This window comes from Moschus berezovskii, chromosome Y (genome assembly GCF_049115385.1).
Source record: "Moschus berezovskii isolate FMDL1 chromosome Y, NW_MosBer_1.0, whole genome shotgun sequence".
Taxonomy (NCBI): domain Eukaryota; kingdom Metazoa; phylum Chordata; class Mammalia; order Artiodactyla; family Moschidae; genus Moschus; species Moschus berezovskii.
In genome coordinates, this window is record NC_142489.1 from 6,048,725 (window position 1) to 6,075,126 (window position 26,402).

The following is a 26,402-nucleotide window of genomic DNA, read 5'->3' on the forward strand; positions in this document are numbered from 1 at the left end:
CAACACGAAGACGACTTTCCTGGTTCCTGATTAACATGATCCTGCTCTCTTCACACTCACACTCCCTCTCCCATCGTATCGCTCCCCGTCACTACATCATGTCTTGATTGGTGTTATTAGATTGCTGAGGGTTTTAATAAATCAATTGAATATCTGACCTGCACACGCATGTTTGTGCAAAAGTCAACTCATTTAAAACACACAAATGTCCACATTAAGTATCCATGAAACTGTGCCTTTCTTAGGACAGGTGTGCATCAGAGACACTCCTTATGTAGTTTTGGTAGACATGCCTTCAGGTGTCCAGGGAAGAGGGAGAAAGGAGACTAAAGCATCATGGGTCAGAGTTATGGATCCTCCACCATACGGGCTTCTCTGATGGATCAGATTGTAAAGAATCTGCCGGCAATGCAGAAGACCCAAGGTCTATCCTTGGGTGAGGAAGATCCTCAGGAAGAGGAAACGGTAACCCACTCCAGTGAAGAATGCCATGGACAGAGGAGCCTGGTTGGCAACAGTCCATAGCATTCTAAAGAGATGGACAGGCCTTAGCGACTAACACTTTCATTTCCAGTGTACTGTACGGAAGGGGTCAGTCTGATAAAAGGAGAGTGTCTAAAATGCATCTTATTCATTCCCAAGAAAGGAACATTCATTCCACTCACTAAGGCTTGTGCACGGAAAGCGCAGGATGACATTACTATTCCGTTCAGTTCAACCGCTTAGTCGTGTCCGAATCTTTGCAACCCTATGAATCGCACAACCCAGGCCTCCCTGTTCATCACCAACTCCCGGAGTCCACCCAAAGTCATGTCCATCAAGTCGGAGATGCCATCCAGCCATCTCATCCTCTGTCTTCCTCTTCTCCTCCTGCCCCCAATCCCTCCCACCATAGGGGTCGCTCCCAGTGAATCAACTCTTCACATGAGGTGGTCAAAGTATTGGAGCTTAAGCTTCAGCATCAGTCCTTCCAATGAAACCCAGGACTGATCTCATTTACGATGGACTCCGTGGATCTCCTTGCAGTTCAAGGGACTCTCAAGAGTCTTCTCCAACACCACAGTTCAAAACCATCAATTCTTCAGTGCTCAGCTCTCTTTTTCAGTCCAACTCTCCCATCCATACAAGACCACTGAGGAAACCATAGCCTTGACTAGACGGACCTTGGTTGACAAAATAATATCTCTGCTTTTTATTATGCTATGTAGGTGGGTCATAACTTTCCTTCCATGGAGAAAGCGTCTTTTCATTTCATGGCTACAGTCACCATCTGCAGTGATTTTGGAACCTAAAAAATAAAGTTTGACACTGCTTCCACTGTTTCCCCACCTAGTTCACGTGAAGTGTTGGAACCGATGCCACGATTTTGGTTTTCTGAATGTTGAGCTTTAAGCCAACTTTTTCACTCTCCTCTTTCACTTTCATCAAGAGACTCTTTAGTTCCTCTTCACTTTCTGCCATAATGGTGGGGTCATCTGCATATCTGAGGTTATTGATATTAGTCCCAACAGTCTTGATTCCAGCTTGTGCTTCTTCCAGCCCAGCATTTCTCATGATGTACTCTGCATATACGTTATATATGCAGGGTGGCAATATACAGCCTTGACGGACTCTTTTTCCTTTTGGGAACCAGTCTGTTGTTCCATGTCCAGTTCTAACTGTTGTCTCCCGACCTGCATACAGGTTCCTCAAAGGCATGTCAGGTGATCTGGTATTCCCATCTCTTTCAGAAGTTTCATAGTTTATTCTGATCCATACAGTCAAAGGCTTTGGCATAGTCAATAAACAGGAATAGATATTTTTCTGGAATTCTCTTGCTTTTTCGATGATTCAGCGGATGTTGGTAATTCGATCTCTGGTTCCTCTGCTTTTTCTAAAACCAGCTTGAACATCTGGAAGTTCACGGTTGACATATTGCTGAAATCTGGCTTGGAGAATTTTGAGCATGACTTTACTAGCATGTGAGATGAGTGCTATTTTGCGGTACTTTGAGCATTGTTTGGCATTACCTTTCTTTAGGATTGGAATGAAAACTGACCTTTTTCATTCCTGTGTCCACTGCTGAGTTTTCCCAATTGGCTGGCACAATTAGTCAAGCACTTTCACATCATCATCTTTCAGGATTTCAAAGAGCTCAACCGGAACTCCATCACCTCCACTAGGTTTCTTCGTAGTGAGGTTTCCTAAGGCCCACTTGACTGCACATTCCAGGATGTCTGACTCTATGTGAGTGATCACACCATCGTGATTATCTGGGTCTTGAAGATCTTCTTTGTACAGTTGTTCTGTGTATTCTTGCCACTTCTTCTTAATATCTTCTGCTTCTGTTAGGTCCCTACAATTTCAGTCCTTTCTACAGCCCATCTTTGCATGAAATGATCCCTTGATATCTCTAATTTTCTTGAAAAGATCTCTAGTCTTTCCCATTCTATTGTTTTCCTTTATTCCTTTGCATTGATTGCTCAGGAAGTCTTTCTTACCTCTCTTTGCTATTCTTTGGAACTCTGCATTCAGATGCTTATATCTTTCCTTTTCTCCTTTGCCTTTTGCTTCTCTTATTTTCACAACTATTGGTAAGGCCTCCTCAGACACCTTTTTTTTTTTTCCATTTATTTTTCTTGGGGATGGTTTTGCTCACTGTCTGGTGTACAATGTCATGAACCTCCATCCATTGTTCTTGAGTAACTCTGTCTATCAGATCTAGTCCCTTAAATCTATTTCTCACTTCCACTGTGTAATCATTAGGGATATGATTTAGGTCATTCCTCCCCGTGGTTATATATGAATGGCTGACTTTGGCAATAAAGAGTTCACGATCTGTGCCACAGTCTGCTGCCGGGCTTGTTTTTGCTGACTGCATAGAGTTTCTCTATCTTTGGCTGCAAAGAATATAATCAATGTGATTTCAGTGCTGACCATCTGATGATATCCATGTGTCTAGACTTCTCTTGTATTTTTGGAAGAGGGTATTTGCTATGACCCGTGCATTCTCTGGGCAGAACACTGTTAACCTTTGTCCAGCTTCATTCTGTTCTCCAAGTCAAATGTGCCTGTTACTCCAGGTGCGTTTTGACATCCTACTTTGTCTTCCAGGCCTTATAATGAAAAGGACATCTTTTTTTATTTTGTTAGTTATAGAAGGTCTTGTAGGTCTTCATAGTATTGTTGAACTCTAGCTTCTTCAACATTACTGGTCTGGGCATAGACTTGGATTACCGTGATATTGAATAGTTTCTCTTGGAAATGAACAGAGATCATTCTGTCGTTTTTGAGACTGCATCCAAGTACCGCATTTTGGACTCTTTGGTTGACTATGATGGCTGATCCATTTTCTAAGGGATTCCTGCCCACAGAAGTCGATATAATGGTCATCTGAGCTCAATTCACTCAATCCAGTCTATTTAAGTTCGCTGGTTCCTAACGTGTCGACATTCACTCTTGCCACCTCCTCTTTGATCACTTCCAATTTACCTTGATTTATGGAACTATCATTCCAGGTTCCTATGCAATATTGCTCTTTATAGCATCGGACATTGCTTGTATCACCAGTCACATCCACAGCAGGGTACTGTTTTTGCTTTGGCTCCCTCTCTTCATTCTTTCTGGAGATATTTCTCCATTGATCTCCAGTAGCCTATTGGTCACCTACTGACTTGGGGAGGTGATTGTTCAGTGCTGCATCTTTTTGCCTTTTCTTACTGTTTATGGGGTTCTCTAGCCAGGAATTCAGAAGTGGTTTGCCATTCCTTTCTCCAATGGACCACATTTTGTCATATCGCTCCACCACGCCCTGTCCATCTTGGCTGGCCCTACACAGCCTGGCTCATATTTCATTGAGTTAGACAAGGCGGTCGTCCATGTGATTAGATTGTTTAGTTTTCTATGATTGTGATTTTTAGTTTATCTGACCTCTGATGGAAAAGGATCAGAAGCTTATGAAAGATTCCTGATGTGATAGTCTCACTGTGGGGGATACTGGGTCTTGTTCTGATTGGTGTGGTCATGCTCACTAAATCTTTAATCCATTTTTCTGTTGATGGGTGGAGCTGTGTTCCCTCTGGGGCCAAACTATGGTGCAAGTATTGAAGATAATGGTGACCTCCCTCAAATGGCCCCATGCATGTACTGCTAGAGTTCCTGTGCTTAACCCTGAAGCAGGTCACACCAATCCACACTTTCACCCACCAGAGACTCCCGGACACCCACAGGCAAGTCCGGGACAGTCTCCTCTGGGGTCACTGTTCCTTTTTCCTGTGTCCTGGTGCACAAATTCCTGCTGTGCCCTCCAAGAGTCTATTTCGAGTCCTGTGTAAGTTCTGGCAACTCTATGGTGGGGTTAATGGCGGCCTCCTCCAGGAGGAATTATGCCATACCAACACCCAGGGCCCCTGTCCCTTGACACTCCCAGAAGCGTCCTTCTGATGAAGCAGAACAGCCACTACCTTCTTTTTCCATAAGATTGTGGAATGGACTTTGAGAGTGTCGAACTTAGCGAAGAACCAAAGGTGACTCCATTTGGAACTGTTCCTTTGACTTGCTTTCTGTTGCCATTCTTACTATAATCATACGTTATGGCCTGCCTCAGAAGGCCCTACCCTTCAGCCTGACTGTGAAAGTGCCTTTTCTCAGCTCACAGGGAAATAAACTGACCCTACCCAGCTATGAAAAGAAGAAATTACCCAGGGGAAGGGAACAAGATAGCGGAGGAACATGACGGAGAGACCACTTTCTCCCCCACAAATTCATCAAGAGAACATTTGAATGCGGAGTAAAGCCCACCAAACAACTTCTGAATGCTGTCAGAGGACATCAGGCACCCAGAAAAGCAGCCCATTTTCTTCAAAAGGAGGTAGGAAAAAACATAAAAGATAAACAGAGAGACAAAAGAAGTAAGGATGGTGCTCTGTCCAGGCTAGGGAGGCTTTAAAAAGAGAGAAGTTTCCAAACACCAGGAAACACTCACTGGCGAGTTTGTGGCAAGCCTTGGAACCTCAGAGGGCCACATAACCAGCAGGAAAAAGAAAGAAATAATTAAAACTCACAGATTACCCGCCAAACATTAACTCCAAGAGGAGAAGCAGTGCAGACGCCTGCATCCGCCATTAGCAAGAGGGGGCTGGGCAGGGAGGAGTCGGCTGAACTGCTTAGAGAGAAGACTGGGCAGGAATGCCACGAGAACCATCTGAGAGAACTAACTGGAGATAGCAAAGCAGACTGGGATAGCTTCCCTCGTGAAAAGGTGGAAAGACCTAACCTAAGACTCGGCCAGCCCCGCTCACAGAACAAAGGACTGAGCAGAGCGAGCCAGCTGCGATCAGCCCAAAACCCATCCTACACCAAGACAGGCAGGGAGGGCAGCCAGAGCCAGAGGGGGCAACCGCGGCCCCAGAAACGCATCCGATATCAAACTGCAGGCTGGCTTTGTTGCTAATCAACACTTCTTGGGCTCAGGCCGGTTGATATCCGCCTCAGAAAGTGCGTCAGTTGTACACCCAGAAAACCAAGTGTCAGGGACTGGGGAGGCCATAAGTTACAGAGACTGCACTCGCAAAACACCTGGTCACCTGAGCTGCTTGGACCGGGGAAGGCACAAATCGCAGACCCTACCTAGCCTGTGCCTTTGTGGAGTACCCTAGAAAGTGAACTTGAGCCGCTCAGACCTGGGAAGTGCATACAACCCAGCTCCGGCCTCGGACAGTTCCCAGCAGAGCACCTAGAGACTGTGCAGTGTAGACTGGGTCAACACACGTGCTGTGAGTGGGGACAAACCCATTGTGGCTGAGACACTGCGAACACTCCCCACAGATGCCAGAGATATTTGTCTACAGCGTTCCTCCCTTCCCAGAACAGGACTGAAAACTGACCCTTAAAAAGTGTCCACCACTGCCCCCTAGTGTCAGGGCTGAAATTAGACACTGAAGAGACCAGCAAACAGAAGCTAAAACAGAGGGAACCGCCTTGAAAATGACAGATAGAGAAGTCTAGATGCTATTCCAAGAATAAGACAGAAAACCAGAGGGAAGAGGCTTAGGCCGAATCCTGAGAACACCAGAGATCTCCTGACTGCAGGGAAAATTATTCGATAGGAGCTCATCAAATGCCTCCATACCTACAATAAAACCAAGCACCACCCAAGAGTCAAAAGGTTTCAGAGCTAGACATACCACGCATATTCTCCAGCATCACAGGAAAATAGCTCTGAGCTTCAATATACACGCTGCCCAAAGTCACTCCAAATCCACTGACATCTCATAACTCATTACTGGACAATCCATTACAATCCAGAGAGAAGAAATCCAGCTCCACCCACCAGAACACTGACACAAGCTGCCCTAACCAGGGAACCTTGACAAGTCACCCAACCAACCCCACACACAGCGAGGAAACTACATAATAAAGAGAACTCCATAAACTGCCAGAAGACGGAAAGGCGACCCCAAGCAAAGCAATATAAGCAAGATGAAGAGGCAGAGAAATACCCAGCAAGTAAAGGAACAAGATAAATGCCCACCAACACAAACAAAAGAGGAAGATATGGGGAATCTATCTGATAAAGAATTTCGAATTTTGATGGTGAAAATGATTCAAAATCTTGAAAGCAAAATGGAGTTACAGATAGATAACCTGGAGAAAAGGATTGAGAAGATGCAAGAAAGTTTCCATAAGGATGTAGAGGAAATTAAAAGTCAATATGCAATGAATAATGAAATAGATGAGATCAGAAACACTCTGGAGGGAACAAACAGTAAAATAACAGAGGCAGAAGACAGGATAAGCAAACCAGATGATAGAATTGTAGAAATAAATGAACCAGACAGGAAAAAAGAAAAACGAATTGATAGAAATGAGGACAATATTAGAGACCTCTGGGACAATGTTAAACGTCCCAACATTCAAATCATAAGAATCCCAGAAGAAGAAGAAGACAAAAAGAAAGGAGATAATAGTTGAAAACTTTCCTAAAATAGGGAAAGAAATAATCACTCAAGTCCAAGAAAACCAGAGAGTCCCCAACAGGAAAAACCCAAGGCGAAATACCCCAAGACACAAATTAATCAAATTAATAAAGATCAAACACAAAGAACAAATATTAAAAGCAGCAAGGGAAAAACAACAAATAACACCCAAGGGGAGTCCGATAAGGATAACAGCTGAACTTTCAACAGAAACTCTTCAGGCCAGGAGGGAATGGCAAGACATACTTAAAGTGATGAAAGAAAATAACCTAACCCCTTACTATACCCAGCAAGGATATCATTCAAATACGAAGGAGAAATCAAACACTTTACAGAGAAGCAAAAGCTGAGAGAATTCAGCATCACCAAAACAGCTCTCCAACAAATGCTAAAGGATCTTCTCTAGACAGCAAGCACAGAAAGGATGTATTAACTTGAACCTAAAGCAATAAAGAAAATGGCAACGGGATCATACATGTCAATAATCACCTTAAACGTAAATGGGTTGAATGCCCCAACCAAAAGACAAAGGTTGGCTGAATGGATACAAAAACAAGACCCCCATATATGTTGTCTACAAGAGACCCACCTCAAAACGAGGGACACATACAGACTGAAAGTGAAGGGCTGGAAAAAGATATTCCACCAAGTAGAGACCACAAGAAAGCAGGAGTAGCAATATTCATATCAGATAAATCAGAGATTAAAACAAAGACTGTGCAAAGAAACAAAGAAGGAAACTACATAATGATCAAAGGATCAATCCAAGAAGAAGACATAGCAATTATAAATTTTTATGCACCCAATATAGGAGCACCGCAATATGTAAGACAATTACTAACAAGTATGAAATGGGAAATTAACAACAATGCAATAATAGTGGGAGATTTAAATACCCCACTTACATCTATGGATAGATCAACTAAACAGAAAATTAACAAGGAAACACAAACTTTAAAAGATACAATAGACCAGGTATACCTAATAGATATCAATAGGACATTTCACCCCAAAACAATGAATTTCACCTTTTTCTCAAGCGCACACGGAACCTTTTCCAGGATAGATCTCATCCTGGACCATAAATCTAGCCTTGGTAAATTCAAAAACATTGAAATCATTCCAAAAATCTTTTCTGACCACAATGCAGTAAGATTGGATCTCAATTACAGGAGAAAAACATTAAAATGCCAACATATTGAGGCAGAACAACACGTTGCTGAATAATGAACAAACCACAGAATAAATCAAAAGAGAAATCAAAATATGCATAGAAATGAATGAAAATGAAAACACGACAACCCAAAACCTCTAGGACACTGTAAAAACAGTGCTAAGGGGAAGGTTCAGAGCAATACAGGCACACGTCAAGAAACAAGAAAAAAGTCAACTAAATAACCTAACTCTACACCTAAACAAACTAGAAAAGGAAGAAATGAAGAACCCCAGGGTTAGTAGAACGAAAGAAACCTGAAACATTAGGGCAGAAATAAATGCAAAAGAAACAAAAGAGCCCATAGCAAAAATCAACAAAACCGAAAGCTAGTTCTTAGAGAGGGTAAATAAAATTGACAAACCCTAGCCAGACTCATCAAGAAACAAAGGGACAAGAACCAAATCAATAAAATTAGAAATGAAAATGGAGAGATCACAACCAACAACACAGAAGTACACAGGATCATTAGAGAATACTATCAGCAGTTATATGGCAATAAAATGGACAACTTGGAAGAAATGGACAAATTCTTGTCAAAGTACAACTTTCCAAAACTGAACCAGGAAGAAATAGAAAATCTGAACAGACCCATCACAAGCACAGAAATAGAAGCTGTAATCAAAAATCTTCCAGCAAACAAAAGCCGAGGTCCAGACGGCTTCAGAGATGAATTCTACCAAAAATTTAGAGAGAAGCTAACACCTATTCTACTCAAACTCTTCCAGAAAATTGCTGAGGAAGGAAAACTTCCAAACTCATTCTATGAGGCCACCATCACACTAATCGCAAAACCTGGTAAAGATCCCACAAAAAAAGAAAACTACAGGCCAATATCACTGATGAACATAAATGCAAAAATCCTTCACAAAATTCTAGCAATCAGAATCCAACAACACAATAAGAAGATCATACATCATGACCATGTGGGCTTTATCATAGGAATGCAAGGATTCTTCAATATCCGCAAATCAATCAATGTAATACACCACATTAACAAACTGAAAAATAAAAATCATATGATTATCTCAGTAGATGCAGAGGAAGCCTTCGACAACATTCAACATCCATTTATTATAAAAACCCTCCAGAAGTTGGGAATAGAAGGAACATACCTCAACATAAGAAAAGCTATATATGACAAACCCACAGCAAACATTATCCTCAATGGTGAAAACTGAAAGCATTTCCCCTAGAGTCAGGAACAAGACAAGGGTGCGCACTCTCACCACTACTCTTCAACATAGTTTCAGAAGTTTTGGCGACAGCAGTCAGAGCAGAAAAAGACATAAGAAGAATCCACTTTGGAAAAGAAGAAGTAAAATGTTCACTGTTCGCAGATGACATGATCCTGTACACAGACAACCCTAAAGACTCTACGAGAAAACTACTAGAGCTAATCAATGAATACAGGAAAGATGCGGGATATAAAATCAACACACAGAAATCCCTTCATTCCTGTACACTAATAATTAGAAAATAGAAAGAGAAATTAAGGAAACTATTCCATTCACTGTTGCAACGAAAAGAATAAAACACGTAGGAATATATCTACCTAAAGAAACAAAAGACCTGTACATAGAGAACTATAAAACCCTGGTGAAAGAAATCAGAGAGGACACTAAGAGATGGAGAAATATACCGTGTTGGAGGATTGGAAGAAAAAATATTGTGAAAATGAGTATACTACTCAAAGTAATTTATACATGCAATGCAATGCCTATCAAGTTACCAAAGATGTTTTTCACAGAGCTAGTACAAATAATCTCATAATTTGTATGGAAATACCAAAAGCTTCGAATAGCCAAAGCAATCTTGAAGAAAAATGGAAATGGGGGAATCAACCTGCCGGACTTCAGGTTCTATAACACAGCCACAGTCATCAAGACAGTATGGTACTGGCATAAAGACAGAAATATAGACCAATGGAACAAAATAGAAAGCCCAGAGATAAATCCAGGCACTTATGGACACCTTAACTTTGACGAAGGAGGCAAGAATATAAAATGGAGAAAAGACAGTATCGTTAACAAGCGATGCTGGGAAAACTGGTCAGCCACTTGTAAGAGAATGAAACCAGAACACTTCCTAACACCATACACAAAAATAAACTCCAAATGGATGAAAGATCTCAATGTAAGACCAGAAACTATAAAACTCCTAGAGGAGAACATAGGCAAAGCACACTCCGACATAAATCACAGCAGGATCCTCCATGACCCACCTCCCAGAATATTGGAAATGAAAGCAAAAACATACAAATGGTACCTAATTAAAATTAAAAGCTTCTGCACAACAAAGGAAACTATAAGCAAGGTGAAAAGACAGCCTTCAGAATGGAGAAAATCATAGCAAATGAAATTACTGACAAAAATTAATCTCCAAAATATACAAGCAACACCTGCAGCTCAATTCCAGAAAAATAAATGACCCAATCAAAAAATGGGCCAAAGAACTAAACAGACATTTCTCCAAAGAAGACATACAGGTGGCTAACAAACACATGAAAAAATGGTCAACATCTGTCATAATCAGAGAAATGCAAATCAAAACCAGAATGAAATACCATTTCACACCAGGCAGAATGGCTGCTATCCAAAAGTCTACATGCAATAAATGCTGGAGAGGGTTTGGAGAGAAGGGAACCCTCTTACACTGTTGGTGGGAATGCAAACTAGTACAGCCACTATGGAGAACAGTGAGGAGATTCCTCAAAACACTGGAAATAGAACTGCCATATGATCCAGCAATCGCATTTCTGGGCATACACACTGAGGAATCCAGAATTGAAAGAGACACGTGTACCCCAATGTTCATCGCAGCACTGTTTATAATAGCCAGGACATGGAAGCAACCTAGATGTCCACTTGCAGAAAAATGGATAAGAAAGCTTTAGTACATGTACACAATGGAGTATTACTCAGCCATTAAAAAGAATGCATTTGAATCAGTTCTAATGAGGTAGATGAAACTAGAGCCTATTATACAGAGTGAAGTAAGCCAGAAAGAAAAACACCAACACAGTATACTAATGCATATATATGGAATTTAGAAAGATGGAAATGACAACCCTGTATACAAGACAGCAATAGAGACACAGATGTATAGAATAGCCTTTGGGACTCTGTGGGAGAGGGCGAGGGTGGGATGATTTGGGAGAATGGCATTGAAACATGTATATTATCATATGTGAAACGAATCACCAGTTCAGGGTTGATGCATGTTACAGGATGCTCAGGGCTGGTGTGCGGGGATGACCCAGAGGAAGCATAAGGGGAAGAGTGAGGTGGGAGAGGGGTTCAAGAAGGGGAACTCATGTACACCCGAGGCAGATTCATGTCAATGTATGGCAGAAGCAACCAATATAATATTGTAACATAATTAGCCTTCAATTAAAAAAAAAAAGGAATAAATTACCACACACATTCCGAAGGCTGGTCCATCCTGGGATGTTCTTCAAGACTGAAAATACTTTTTACTTTACTTCCACACTGACTCTCACGCGCTATTCTGCCTTTTACTTTAGTTTGTCATCACTGCTCTCCCTCTGGCTCTATAAAAGAACCTGGCCTTCAGACCCTGACAAGATGGTTACTTCGAGACATTCGTCTACCATCTTCTCAGCAGACTGTCCAAAGTAATTCCTATTGATTGCCTCCCCACCACCTTTCTCGGATTCACTGGTCTGTCAGTAGCACAACTAGAGAGTCCATGTGCCATGACTAAAGACCCCAGCTATGATGAAACAAAGATTTTACGTGCAGCAACTGAGACCTGGTGCAGACAAATAAATTAATGCAGAAATAAATAAATCTAATACTATATTTTTGTAATAAAAGTCATATACACAATTACTTTCTTTAAAATAGTGGGCTTGTGTTTTGTTGGTTCAACTTTAGACTCTAACTGCATTGCAACCTTGACCATGTATCCTTGAGGCAACCTGGAATTTTGAGTGGCCAAGATCAACAGGCCTCCTAGCACTGTTTAGTTAGGAGTTGCGCAATCTAAAATGTAAAAACAGTGGTTACAGAAAGAAAAATTTAAGAAAAGAAAAAACAGAAAAGTAAAGCAAAATTAATAACCTGTTGTTAGAGGCTTCTCAGTTACAAAAACATGAATAAGTTTGAGGAGAAAACAGGAAGATGTGCCAAGCAGTACTTAGCATAATTTGGACGTAGTTATAGCAGTAAACTTTATGTAAGATGGTTCTGGTTTTATTTATTATTCTATTGTCTACATTTTCACCAATATTAAAGAGAATTGGGATAAAGGGCATACGAGACCTTTCAGTACAAAGCAATAGGATTTTTTTAATCAGTTTCCTTAAGAATGAAATCTTATATCTTTTCTATTCTCTCTTTTAATTGGTGGAGAATGTTTTACAATGTTCTCTGGGCTCCTGCCATACAACATTGGAAATCAGCCGTAATTATTCATTAATCACCCCCTTTTTGAGCCCCCTCCCCTCACCGCATCTCACCCCTCCAGGTCACCACAGAGCGCCTCTCTGGGCTCCGTGTTTCACCAACTTCTCATCAGCTACATATCGTTTGCAGGGAAGAAACAGAGAGGCAGATATAGAGAACAGAGTGTGAGCACAGGGAGGGAAGAAGAGTGCTGAGACCAGTGGAAACCAACACGATTACTACAACTGTCGCAAGAATCTCTGAGAAGAACTAGTGTCTAAGTTCCACTTGATTGGCTGTTAGAAAGACTTCCTATGATGGGATGGGCCTAGGATACACTCCCAGGGGACACACGTTGATAAGAGTCCAAAAGGAAACCCTGGGAATGCTGGCGGTACAAAATAGAGATGGAAGGGTGATGATGGGTTGATAAGGGGTGTTGGCTGGGATCACAGGACAACTCAAATTTACCCGAGTCAGGGACTTCTCTGGTGGTCCAGTGGTTAGGATCCTGTCCTTCCCTTGCACAGAGTATAGGGTTCATAGGGGTTTCATCCCTGTTGGAGAACTAAGAACCTGCATGCTGCATGGGGCAGCCTAGATGAAGAAACAGACAAAAAAAAAAGAAAGAAAGAAAGAAAATGAATATCTGGGTCAAAGACCAAAGAGAGGAAACGGTTTCAGGATATTCAGAGATATGAAACCTTCAATCACGCAAACTTTCCAGCTGAAAATATGACACGATAATATACAGAGTAATGCAGGAACAATGGAGATAACATGATTTTGTAACTGAAAGAAAAGAGAGTAAAAGGAGAAAATATAGATACTATTTTCGGTCCATGTGAACATGAAGGGAAGTGATCCTCTGAGGATGTGAGATGAAGACGTCCTTGAGACGACAATGTCTCCTCAAAGGTCTGAATTCAATCCAAATGAAGGAATCTGAGCTCCAATCAGTCCCAGGAGCAAACAGCGCTGGGTCAGTTCTCACTTCGTTGACTCAGGAAATCTGAATCTCATTTCTTCTTTTCTGTACTCAGAAAAAAATAAATCTTTTAAAGTATTTATTTGACAAAAAAACAGTGAATAAAGATGAAAATAAGTAAATTTTGATGAAAAATGATGAACAAAATGACTCGCTATTTCTGTGATCTTGAGTTAGGAAATTTGTTTTTTCCATTAAAAATTCTAAAACTTTCAAGAACTGCTGTCCAGCCTTTTTTGCTCACTCGGAGAAACAACTGAGTTAGCGAGTAAATATTATATTAAGAATTAAATGGGTAAAAGGGTGTCTAGACAGAAATCGCTGAAAATAAACTACTGATATGCCTTCAACAGATGACTTTAAGCAGCATATAACCAGATCGCCCTCTTAGTACTTAGGAGGAAAAAGCCCACATTGGGGCAGGAGAAGGTGACGAATACTCTGTGCTACCTGCTCCCCACCTCAGAATAATAGGATTCTTTCCAAGGGACTCTTGGGAAATACTGTTCCCTTGGCTAAATCACAAAGTCAATCTTTACTTTTAGAAAATAAATCTTACACTATCACCTGCATATTAACAGAACCATGCAGAAGTGAGGGATATGTACCTTGGACAGCTCATCTCATTTTGGATCTCGTGATAAGCAGGAAAATAACTAATTGTCCTCTTGCAATATCGGATGTACTGCTGTTTCTTACTTTAATGGTCAAATGCCCACATCCACATATGCTTCTCTTAAAACAAATATCATTATTAAAATGACAGAATGCCAGAAAAGTTTATCTCTGCCAACCAGGATCCTGAAGGTGCCGTCTGTTTTAACTGTGGTCATTTGACGAACAACCATTGGTTCACGATGTGTCACACCAACAGATGCAGGCTATAAAAGTGGCAGCACTTTTGCATCCTTTCCAACCCCTGGGACACCCTCAGCTTCTAGAGCAGAAGGGCCACGAGAGTCAACAAGATGAAGGCTCTGCTGTTCAGTCTTGTCCTTGGACTACTTGTTGCCAGTCAAGATGAAGCTCAGACAGATGTCTCACAGGTACCAGGGCATTTGCACGGTGGTCCAAGCTTGGGAGGAGTTCTTAGCGTTATCCGTGTGAGTGTCCTTTTTGAGGTTTGGTCATGTGGACTGCTAAGTCTCGCCATCTCCCTGCAACTGAAAATTGCTCCATTCACTGGCTCTATGCCTGCTGTTTGTGAGGTCTGTATCATCTCTACCATCCATTCATCGGCTCACATGTATGTTCACTACTCTTGTAAAACCGAAGCATGATCTCACAGCTCTTGGATTGGGTTTCCTGCATTTGACAACATAGCTCAAGCTATCTCATTAATACCGCAATTATTTCCTTTATCTGAATTGAGTTTTCAAGTGATTTTATACGTAGGACTGTGTTCATAAAGATAAGTAACTTCTGCTAAGCGAAAGCACAGGGAATCTCCTGAGGGATGATGTCGAGCAGAATTTACAGAGATGGACTAGGATTTCTGAAGTGAATTTTGCTTTTAGCTTACAGGAAGATGGTTAACCCAATACGTGCAGCGAGTACCAAAGAGAAGATCACCGAGGGAGGGGCCATTCCACGCTTTCATGCGTTACATTGAGCTTGATGAAGAAAATGGAACAATACTGATGCACTTTTATGTCAAGTAAGTAAAAGTCACCCAAAAGGAAAACACCTGTATACTCTAGACTGGGGGAGGGTGTCTCTTCCCCATCTGCAGGCAGCTCTCTGGGTGATGATGAGAGGAAGACGCCCTGAGCTGTGGGGCTGAGCAGGAATCCTGGGCTGGGGGGAGGGCAGTTTCACTGTGAGCACCAGAGAATGTCCCGTAAGTCTGCGGAGAGGGGGAACCAGAAGCTCACTGTCATCAACTCATTACAGTAAAAAGGGACCCAGCCGAGGGAAGAGGCTCATGTCCTGGAACCCACAGTGCCCACCAGGCGCTTTGACCCCTTCCTGCAGAATTTGTAAGAGACGGTTCCCACTCTTACGGTGAGTGAGCCCAGAAGTGAGAGCAGGGGGAGAGCACACAGTGAGCTCTGCACTCGGGGCTTCCTCATGGGAGGTTTCAATATCACTGAGTGTCCCAAAGCCGTCAGAGCCCCTAGTAACTTTCCCAAGTCCCTTCTCAGGCGCTGCCATTGCACGTGACAGCAGTTCGATCACTGGGTCTGGAAGATCCCCTGGAGAGGAAATGTTGACCCACTTCAGTATTCTAGCCTGGAGAATCCCATGAACAGAGATGCCTGCTGGGCTATAGTCCAAGGGTTCGCAATAGGTCAGATAGGACTGAGCAACCAAGCACACACACACAGAGATCCAAGTACCATTCATGGAATGACCACTATACTGCTGATGGTTTCTTAGGAACATGCAAAGTATGGCAGAAATCAACACATTTGTTCAGCAATTATCTCCCACCCCACCCCACCCCACCCGAAAAAAACAAACCAGAACATGTAAACTCAGGTATACATTGTGAGGAATAAAAGTATTAAGAACAGAAACAACTAAATATTTTATGCTTGGAGATATTGCTTTATACATATATATCACGTATTATGTATTGTATATAACCATATGGCTCATAGCATCAGTTCATTCGCTCAGTCATGTCTGTCTCTTTGCGACCCCATGAACTGCAGGAAGTCAGGCCTCCCTGTCCATCAACAACTCTCAGACTTCACACAAACTCATGTCCATTGAGACGGTAATGCCATCCAACCATCTCATCCTCTGTCAACCCATTCACCCCTTACCCTCAATCTTTCCCATCATCAGGGTTTTATCCAAGGAGTCAGTTCTTTGCATCAGGTGGCCAGAGTATTGGAGTTTCAGCTTAGCACGAGCCTTGCCAATGAATAATCAGGACTGATTTCTTTATGATGGACTAGTTGGATCTCCTTGCAGTTCAAGGGACTCTCAAGAATCTTCTCCAATACCACAGTTCAAAAGCATCTAATTTTTGGTGCTCAGCTTTTTTTTACAGTCCAAGCCTCACATCCATATATGACAACTGGAAACACCATAGCCTTGACTAGATAGACCTTTGTTGGCAAAGTAACGTCTCTGCTTTTTAATATGCCGTCTTGATTGGTCACAACTTTCCTTCCAAGAAGTAAGCGTCTTTTAATTTCATGTCTGCAATCAGAATCTGCAGTGATTTTGGAGCCCAAAAACAAAGTCTAACACTGTTTCCACTGCTTCCCCATCTATTTCCCATGACTTGATGAGACCGGATGCCAGGATCTTAGTTTTCTGAATGTGAAATTTCAAGCCAACTATTCCACTCTCCTCTTTCACTTTCATCACGACGCTCTCTAGTTCTTCTTTATTTTTGCCATTAGGGTGGTGTCATCTGCACATCGGTGGTTATTGATATTTTTCCTGGCAATCTTGATTCCAGCTTGCACTTCTGCCAGCCCAGTGTTTCTCATGATGTACTCTGAATGTAAGTTAAATAAGCAGGGTGATAGATACAGCCTTGACGAACTCCTTTTCCTATTTGGAACCAGTCTGTTATCCCATGTCCAGTTCTAACTGTTGCTTTCTGACCTGCATATACGTTTCTCAAGAGGCAGGTCAGGTGATCCAGGATTTCCATCTCTTTAAGAATTTTCCACAGTTTATTGTGATTCACAATGTCAAAGGCTTTGGGCATAGTCAGTAACCTCGAAATAGATGGTTTACTGGAACTCTTTTGCTCTTTTGATGATCCAACAGATGCTGTCAATTTGATCTCTGGTTCCTCTGCCTTTCCTAAAACCTTCTGGAACTTCTGGAAGTTCACGGTTCATGACTTGTTGATGTCTGTCGTGGAGAATTTTGAGCATTACTTTGCTAGTGTGTTAGATGAGTTCAACTGTTTGGTAGCTTGAGCATTCTTTGCTATTCCCTTCCTTTGGCATTGGGATGAAAGCTGGCATTTTCCTGTCCTGTGGCCACTGCTGAGTTGTCCAAATTTATTGCCATATTGAGTGCAGCACTTTCATAGCATCATCGTTTAGTATTTGAGATAGCTCAACAGGAATTGAATCATCTCCACTAGCTTTGTTCATGGTGATGCTTCTGAAGGCCCACTTCATTTCACATTCCCGGATGTTTGGCTCCTGGTCAGTGATCACACCATCGTGATTATCTGGGCCAAAAAAGTTCTTTTTTGTATAGTCTTCTGTGTATTCTTGCCACCTCTTCTTAATATCTTCTGCTTCTGTTCGGTCCATTTCTGTCTTTATTTTGCCCATCTTTTCATGGAATGTTCCCTTTGTATCTCTAATTTTCTTGAAGAGATCGCTAGTCTTTCGCATTATATTATTTTCCTCTATTTCTCTGCATTGATCACTGAGGAAGGCTTTCTTATCTCTCCCTGCTATTCTTTGGATCTCTGCATGAAAACGGGTGTATCTATCTTTTTCTCCTTTGCTTTTTGCTTCTCTTCTTTTCACAGCTATTTGTAAGGCCCTTCAGACAGCCATTTTGCTTTTATTCATTTCTTTACACTGGGGATGATCTTGCTCCCTGTCTCCCATAGTATGTCACGAACCTCCATCCATACTTCATCAGGGACTCTGTCTATCAGATCTAGTCCCTGAAATCTATTTCTCACTTCCACTGTTTAATCAGAAGGCATTTGATTTAGGTCATATCTGAATGGTCTAGTGGTTTTCCCTACTTTCTTCAATTTAAGTCAGAATTTGGCAATATGGATTTCACGATCTGAGCCACAGTCAGGTCCCACTCTTCTTTTGCCGGACTGTATATAGCTTCTCCATCTTTGGCTGAAAGAACATAATCTTCAGCCGGATCCAGACATCTTAGACTGAGAAGTTAAGTGGGTCTTAGGAAGCATTATGAAACAATGCTAGTGGAGGTGACAGAATTCAAGCTGTGCTCTTTAAAATCCTAAAAAGTGATGCTGTTAAAGGGCTGCAGGCAATGTGTCAGCAACTTTGGAAACCTTGGCAGTGGCCACAGAACTGGAAAAGGTCAGTTTCCATTTCAATCTCCAAGAAGGACCATGACAAACAATGTTCAAACTACCGCACGCCTATGCTCACTTCACATGTGAGCAAGGTTCAGTTCAGTTCAGTTCAGTCCCTCAGTCGTGTCTGACCCTTTGCGACCCCATGAATCACAGTACGCCAGGCCTCGCTGTCCATCACCAACTCCCAGAGTTCACTCAAACTCATGTGCATCGAGTCGGTGATGCCATCCAGCCATCTCATTCTCTGTCGTCCCCTTCTCCTCCCTCCCCCAATCCTTCCCAGCATCAGAGTCTTTTCCAGTGAGTGCTCAAGATCCTTCAAGTCAAGATTCAGTGGTACATGATCAGGCAACTTCCAGAAATATAGGCTTTATTTCGAAAAGGCAGATGAACCCGATCAAATTGTCAACATTCACTGGATCATGGAGAAAGCAAGGCAATTCCAGAAGAAAAAAAAAACAACTTTTTTTCTGCTTCATTGACTATGGTAAAACTTTTCACTTTGTGGATCACAACAAACTGTGGAAAATTCTTCAAGATATGGTAATACTGGATTGCCTTAGCAGGCTTCAGAGAAACCTGTATGTGGATCAGTCAGCAATAGTGAGAACTGGACATGTAAAAAAAGATTGGTTAAAAACTGGGAAAAGAGTACAAGATAGTATAGACGGTCATGCAGCTTCTATAACATATATACAGAGTACATCATGCTGAGTGTCAGGTTGGATGAATGACAAGCTGGAATCAAGATTGCTGGAAGAAATAGCAACAGCATCAGATATCCAGATGATACAACTTTATGGAAGACAGTGAAGAGGAACTAAAGAGTCTCATGATAACGGTGAAAGAGGAGACTGAAAAAGCTGGTCTCAAACTCAACATTCAACACCAGGAAGATCATGGCCTCTGGTCCCCTCACTTCATGTCAAATAGAAAGTGCAAGAGTGGATGCAGTGACAGATTTTCTCTTCTTGGACTCGAAAATCTCTGTGGATTGTGACTTCAGCCACGTAATTAACGATGATATTTGAAAAGAAGGCCATGACAACCCAAGAGAGCTTATTAAAATGCAGATACATCACTTTTCCAACAAAGGTCCGTTTAGTCAATAGTATGTTTACTTTTTTCCCCACATTTATGTATGGATTTGAGCGTTGGACCATAAAGAATGGTGCGCACCAAAGAACTGATGCTTTTGAATGGTGGTGCTGGAGAAAACTCTTGAGAATGACTTGGACTGCAAGGAGATCAAACCAGTCCATTCTAAAGGAAACCAGTCCTGAATATTCATTGGAGGGACCGATGCTGAAGCTGACGTCCCAGTACACTGGCCACCTGATGGAAAGAACTGACTCATTGGAAAAGACCCTTATACTGGGAACATTTGAAGGTGGGAGGAAAAGGGGATGACAGAGGATTATGTGGTTGGATGGCAGTATCGACTCAAAGTACATGAATTTGAGCAAATTCTGGAAGATCATGGAGGCCAGGGAACTTGGTGCAGTACAGTTCATGGGGTCATGGAGAGTCAGACATGACATAGCGATTTAATGTCAACAAGAACAACGTGGCTAACCATGAGTGTGTAATTTCTATTTTGTAGGAGTCTCACAGATAATTTACAACTGGTTTATGAACTAAGATCACGGGGTCTATATTGAGATGGCACATTAACGCCATTCACTTTTTTAAATTTATTTTTTATTTTAATGGAGGCTAATTACTTTACATTACTGTATTGGTTTTGCCATACATTGACATGAATCTGCTCCGGGTGAATATGGGTTCCCCGTCTTGAACCCCCCTCCCACCTCCCTCCACATCCCATCCCTCTTGTTCATCCCAGTTCACCAGCCCCGAGCATCACTTTTTAAAGACAATCTTATAATATCTGAGTCCATTCAAAGTTAGATGGATGAACTTGAACTCAAGGAAATCATCGAGAGTTCAACCATAAAGGCAGCTTCTATACAAAGCAATAAGCATGCTGGTTAAGCTTTGTATCTCTGAGCTCTTTATAATGGCCCTAAAGAGAATTATTATTGTCACACAGCCTAAAGGAATCATGTTTGATTAAAATGTAAACACATCAATATGTGATCACAACCCTTTCCTAAACGAAGAAGAAACACAGTACATATGCGATAGCCACAAATTAGTAAAATTCATGCCTGAAATATTTCCCCATACTTTGATGGATAGCTTCTGATATTTGAAATTTTCAAAATTGTGCTTTCATTTTTCTTATTCCCACTATACGGTTTCTTTTGGCCAAATCATGAACGCTTCCACTGTCTTTACTCTTCTCCATTTTTGCAATCCATTTTAGCTTGAATTTTACACAGTGACTTAAGAAGGAAGACAACAAAAGTGCAAGACTTCTTGGAAGGTCTCTAGGTAACCAACCATTGCAGGCTTCCGGTTTGTTTAGAAACGGTGAAGTGAAGCTACCTCAGGCCCAGTTACCAGCAGTGGCCTTGATGGTACCTGATGCCCTGAAGACAGCTTTGTTCTCACTTTCCTATCACCTTCATTAACATCACAGTCAATTCATTGATGTTGCTATTTCCACCTTGGTAAATCCATGGTGAACCACAAGTGGTCACTGATAATCTGAGGACATTCATAGTCTGAATTAAGCTGTCCCAACGTGAGCAAGGCTGGTGGACTCAGCTTGGCCTTGGGAAAATTGCATATTCTTGTCAGGGCTATGAGAGTCTGAAGCTGCTTTGGATGCCTTCTTTTTTTTTTTTTTTTAAGCACACTGATAATTTAAAGAGGCTCAGACACTGAGCAGCGGTTTTTGCAGGCTTCGGGAATACAGATGTGCATTTTTACATTCCATGTTGCTGAGTGATTGCAGGAAGGTGAGATAGAGGCCAGGAGAGAGAGAATGGACATAGGGGGTGTGGCGGTGACACACAGTAGGTCAGGGCTGCTTCTTGTCCAGACATGCGGGCAGGGCAGAGTGGAGGGGCAGAGCTCCAGGTGGGGAAGGAGCTCACCATTAGGAGGTCACTGCTTACCTGTCCCAGCAGGTAAGCTGTCTTCACACCAACAGACACGACAGGGGGCTGTGTCATCGTCCAGTGTGAGAGGCTTGAGAAAAACAATACTTAAAGTGCTCAAAAGGTGACCTGCCTGATGCAACCACTCAGGATCAGAAGGTGATGAACACAAGGTAGGCTGACATTGGCCAATAGAAACCAATTCCATGGCTGGGGTCACAGCAATACAAATAATTTTTGAACCTGGATTGGATAATATGTGTATGCTGCTTAAAACACTTTCAGGGACTTCCCTGGTGGTCCCGCGGATAAGAATCTGCCAGCCAGGGCAGGAAACATAGGTTCAATCCCTAGTTCAAGAAGATCTCACTCACATGGCGTGTGGGAACTAAGCTCATGTACCACAACTACTGATCCTGCTGTCTAGAACCCCAAGCTGTAACTACTGAAGCTCATGCACCCCAGCACCTATGCTCAGCAACAGAGAAGCCACTGCAATGAGAAGCTCGCACACCAAAATTAGACTGTACTCCACCGTCACCACAAGTGGAGAAAGCCCATGGGCAGCAGGGAAGACTCAGCAAATCAAAAAATAAATACTTAAAAATGCAGAAAAGCAATCTGTTAGGTTTATCAGCACACACGTTCTATAAAGCATCTTAGGCTTCTCAGAACACACATTCTATAAAGCATCTTAGTAAAACAGCAAGGAATGACTGGTTAATTGTAGGGATGAGGAAAATCATACCTCCTTCTGTGGCCATGGTTAACGGTAGCATTCTGTGCAGCATGAAATGAGTGGGTCCATACACGATGGACCATTCTTCATGCCCACCGTGTGCCAAAATAATCTAACTGACAACAAGTTAAGATGGGGCTGTTTGTATCTTTTGTCTCTCTCACAGACGCGGGTCACAGTGAATTTCAGCTCCTTAGTGGGGACGAGAACACACTCTTAGTGTAAGATGTCAACGTGGATGGACATGGCAAGGAGACAGAACTGGTGGGATTATTTGGTAGGTATGATATTCTAAAATTCCCATAACCATTGTCATGTAACACTTACACTGTCAGGATTTTCATTCAGAATATCAGGAGGTGCTGCTGACAGCATTCCATATTCAGGATGCAAGGCCTGCGTGTTTATGCTCATCAAATTAAGGATCCTGGAAGGTAATCTACCAAGAAACAGGAGGCCATAGGGTGCAGAATATCACATCATCAGGCATTTCACAATGATTCGTATGTGTTGAAATCTTTAAAAATGAAGTTTTACTAGAATATTTTATTTTACATATGTCAACAAATTTCAAGCCATGTCTGTAATGAAGCTGACTTTATTTAGTGTTTAAAATTTTATTTATTTCTTAATGGAAGGATAACTTCTTTATAGATTGTACTGTTTTCTGCCAAATACCAACATGAATCAGCCATAGGTATACATATGCTTGTGTGAATGTTGCTCAGTCATGTCTGACTCTTTGTGACCCCATGGACTATACAGTCCATAGACTTCATCAGGCCAGAATACTGGAATGGGTAGCCTTTCCCTTCTCCAGGGTAACTTCCCAACCCACAGATCAAGCCCAGGGCACCACATTGCAGGAGAGTCACAGGGAAGTCAATAGGTATATATATGTCCCTTCCCTTTTGAAAATGAATCCCATCTCCCACCCACCCCTCTAGGTTGATATAGAGCCTATGTTTGAGTTCCCTAAGACATACAGCAAATTCCCATTGGCTATCTATTCTACATATGGTCATGTCAGGTTGCATATTTCTCTGACCATACATCTCACCGTCTCCTCCCCTCTCCCCATGCACATACGTCTCTTCTCTATGACTGATTCCCCACTGATGCCCTGCAAATAAGTCCATTATCAGTACCATCTTTCTAGATTCCTTAGATATTCAGATTCCATATGTATGTGCTAGTGTACGATATCAGTTTTCTGATGCACTGTAAGCCTTGGAACAGACACTTATAAATCTTGGTCCTGTTCCACGTTTTAAATACATTGTTCTCATGAACACTGACATCACCCTCTCAAGTAACCACACAGAAGCACTGAGATTGTGTGTGCCATGGGGACAACAGGTGTCTATTCAGAAAAGGTTATTGGGTACAATGGCAGGTTCATGAAAGAGTACATCATGGCCTGTTATTATGTGTGATCAGGTGAATGTGTCCATGGAAGCGGAGGAAGGTGCTTCCTACTAAGTTTGGTGTACAAACAGATATGAGATGCAGGTGTATATGCGAGGATGGTGAGACAAGCAAGTAGGTTCCATATTAGGATGGACTCAGCCCCAAATTCATGAAGATCCTGGCAAGTTTTTGGGGTCCAGGTCCTGATGCTGAGGAGTAGGGTGTCTTACTCACCAAGTTGGACTGGGGTCAATTCTTAAGACAGAAAGCACATGTTTGTGTCGTGGGAACCACTGAAAGCTCTTAAATTCTACAAGTGAACATCTGATTGTCACGATCCATTTCTTCTGTAGACTCAGAAATTTCCATGGGTTCCCCGGGGTCGACAATTCTGTTTTTTGCTCGGTGATTTTACAGGCAAAGGAAATAATGTAGACTCGAAATACAAAGAGAAGTTCGACAACACGGTGAGAGAAAAAGGGATTCCGGAAGAAAATGTCCTGAACTTCATCGACATTGGTAAAGGAATTATACTTTTTCCCCTGCCCATACCATTCACCTGGTGTGTATAAACCAGAAAACAAGTCAACTTATTCAAAATGTCTTCTTCCACATTTAATCTCTTTTAAAATCCTTTATTACAAGAAAGGAAGGAAGGAAGAAAACTTGGAAATGCTGGGGAATGTTAGTAATCGGTGGCTCTTTCATTTCTCCCATTTTGTTTTTCCCTAGATAACTGTCCAGAGGAGTGAAAAAAAGTGACTCTGACACTCTTGTAAGTAAACACAGTCCATTACTAATGCTGCCCTTCCAGACGAAGCATAACTGAACACTGTTATTTCATATGTGTGAAATGTTTGTTCCACCACTTTAAATGTATCACTGAAGAATTTTTGTTCTATAATGTGCCTGCTCTTGAGCCATATTATTGCAAACACTTTGATTAATTAACGCCAAGCAGCTGTGGTGAGAGAGTCTTATCCTGCAGGAATCTTGCAGACCAGAGTCATCTGACAGCAGCAGGAATCCCCATGAGTTGGTGAAAATTATTAGTGTTCCCATCATTCTTGACCTCGTGATTGTCCCCACACAGTCCTCCCCCAAGTGAATCGGTATGAAACAGAGCTCTGCTTCCCTGAAGCAGGGCTTCCCTGATACCTCTGTTGGCAACCAATCCGCCTGCAATGCAGGAGACCCCGGATCGATTTCGGGGTCTGGAGGATCTGCTGGACAAGGGAAAGGCTACCCACTCCAGTATTCTTGGTCTTCCCTTGTGGCTCAGTGGGGGAGACCTGGGTTGGATCCCTGGGTTGGGAAGATTCCCTGGAGAAGGGAAACGTTTCTCCAGTATACTAGTGTGGTGAATTCCATGGATTGTCTCGGTCCATGGCATTACAAGGAGTTGGAGATAACCGAGCGGCTTCCACTCTCACACTTTTCGCAAGACTAGCGTTTGATCTCATATGATTCTGAGAGAATCAGTAGATGCCTTCCCACCACACTGTCTGAAACATGCGTTTGCAGTATATTCCTACTCAGATGTTCCAAAGGGAGATATTTAAACCTTCTAAACTAATAAAACCTCCAGAAAGGACACTGATCCAAGCTAAGGTATGGCGTTTAATGTTCTGTTGAGAAAGAATCTTAACAAAAAGAGTGATTAAAAGCACGAGCATCCAGGTGAATGTGATAACAACGATGTGGTACCTATATTCAATGGAACATTACTCAGCCAGGAAAGGAAGCAACTAACTTTATTTACAGAAACATGGATGGACCTAGATGTTTGTCACTTTGAGTGAAAGAAGTCAGAAAGAGAAAGACCAATACCAGAAATGTCATTTATAGTTTTCAGTTTAGTTCACTAACTGTCATATCCAACTCTTTGTGACCGCATGGACTGCCGTATTCCAGGCCTCCCTGTCCATCATGAACTCTCGGAGCTTAATCTAACTCATGTCCATTGAGTCAGTGATGACATCCAACCATCACATCTTTTCTCGTCCCCATCTCCAACCCTCTCGAATCATACCCAGCATCAGGATGTTTTCAAATAGGTCATTTATTGGCATTAGGTGGAAAAGTATTCGAGTTATAGCTTCTGTATCAGTACTTCCAATGAATATCAGGACTGATTTCCTTTAGGATGGAGTGGTTGGATCTCCTTGCAGTCCAAGGGACTCTCAAGGGTCTTCTCCAACTCCACAATTCAAAAGCATCAATTCTTTGGTGCTCAGCTTTCTTTAGAGTCCACGTTTTATTTTAGTGTAGATAAAATGCCATGGTGCAGATGGTCACAAATTTGCCAACAATGCAGGAGACCCACATTCGATCCCTGTTTCAGGAAGATCCCCTGGAGAGTGAAATGGCAACACACTCCAGTGTTCTTACCTGGAGCATATCCATCGACAGAAGAACCTGGTGGGCTACAATCCAAGGGATCATGGAGAGTTAGACACGACTGAGTGACTTTCACTTTTGCATAGATATCACTTCTGCTTGGAATCTAAACCATGACATGGAGGAACTTATTTACAAAACGGAAACAGGTTCACAGGGGTAGAAAACAGACTTGTGGTTGTCAAGTCGGAGGGACTTTAGTAAGAGAAGAATCGGGAGGTTTGTGGTTGAAAAGGGAAAGTGGAAGAAAGGGCTAGTTGCTCAGTCATGTCCGAATCTCTGC

The 26,402-nt window shown here is 42.1% G+C and overlaps 1 protein-coding gene across 1 annotated transcript in view; it reads left to right on the forward strand.

Annotated features, from left to right (window-relative positions):
- The window catches only part of LOC148773025 (odorant-binding protein-like), a 71,179-nt gene that overhangs the window by 18,054 nt on the left and 26,723 nt on the right, over positions 1 to 26,402 (forward strand). Inside the window, exons 6-7 of the mRNA XM_088834376.1 lie at positions 22,645 to 22,743; positions 24,137 to 24,238. Coding sequence (XP_088690502.1) covers positions 22,645 to 22,743; positions 24,137 to 24,238 — 201 coding nt within the window. The remainder of the gene's footprint in view (positions 1 to 22,644; positions 22,744 to 24,136; positions 24,239 to 26,402) is intronic.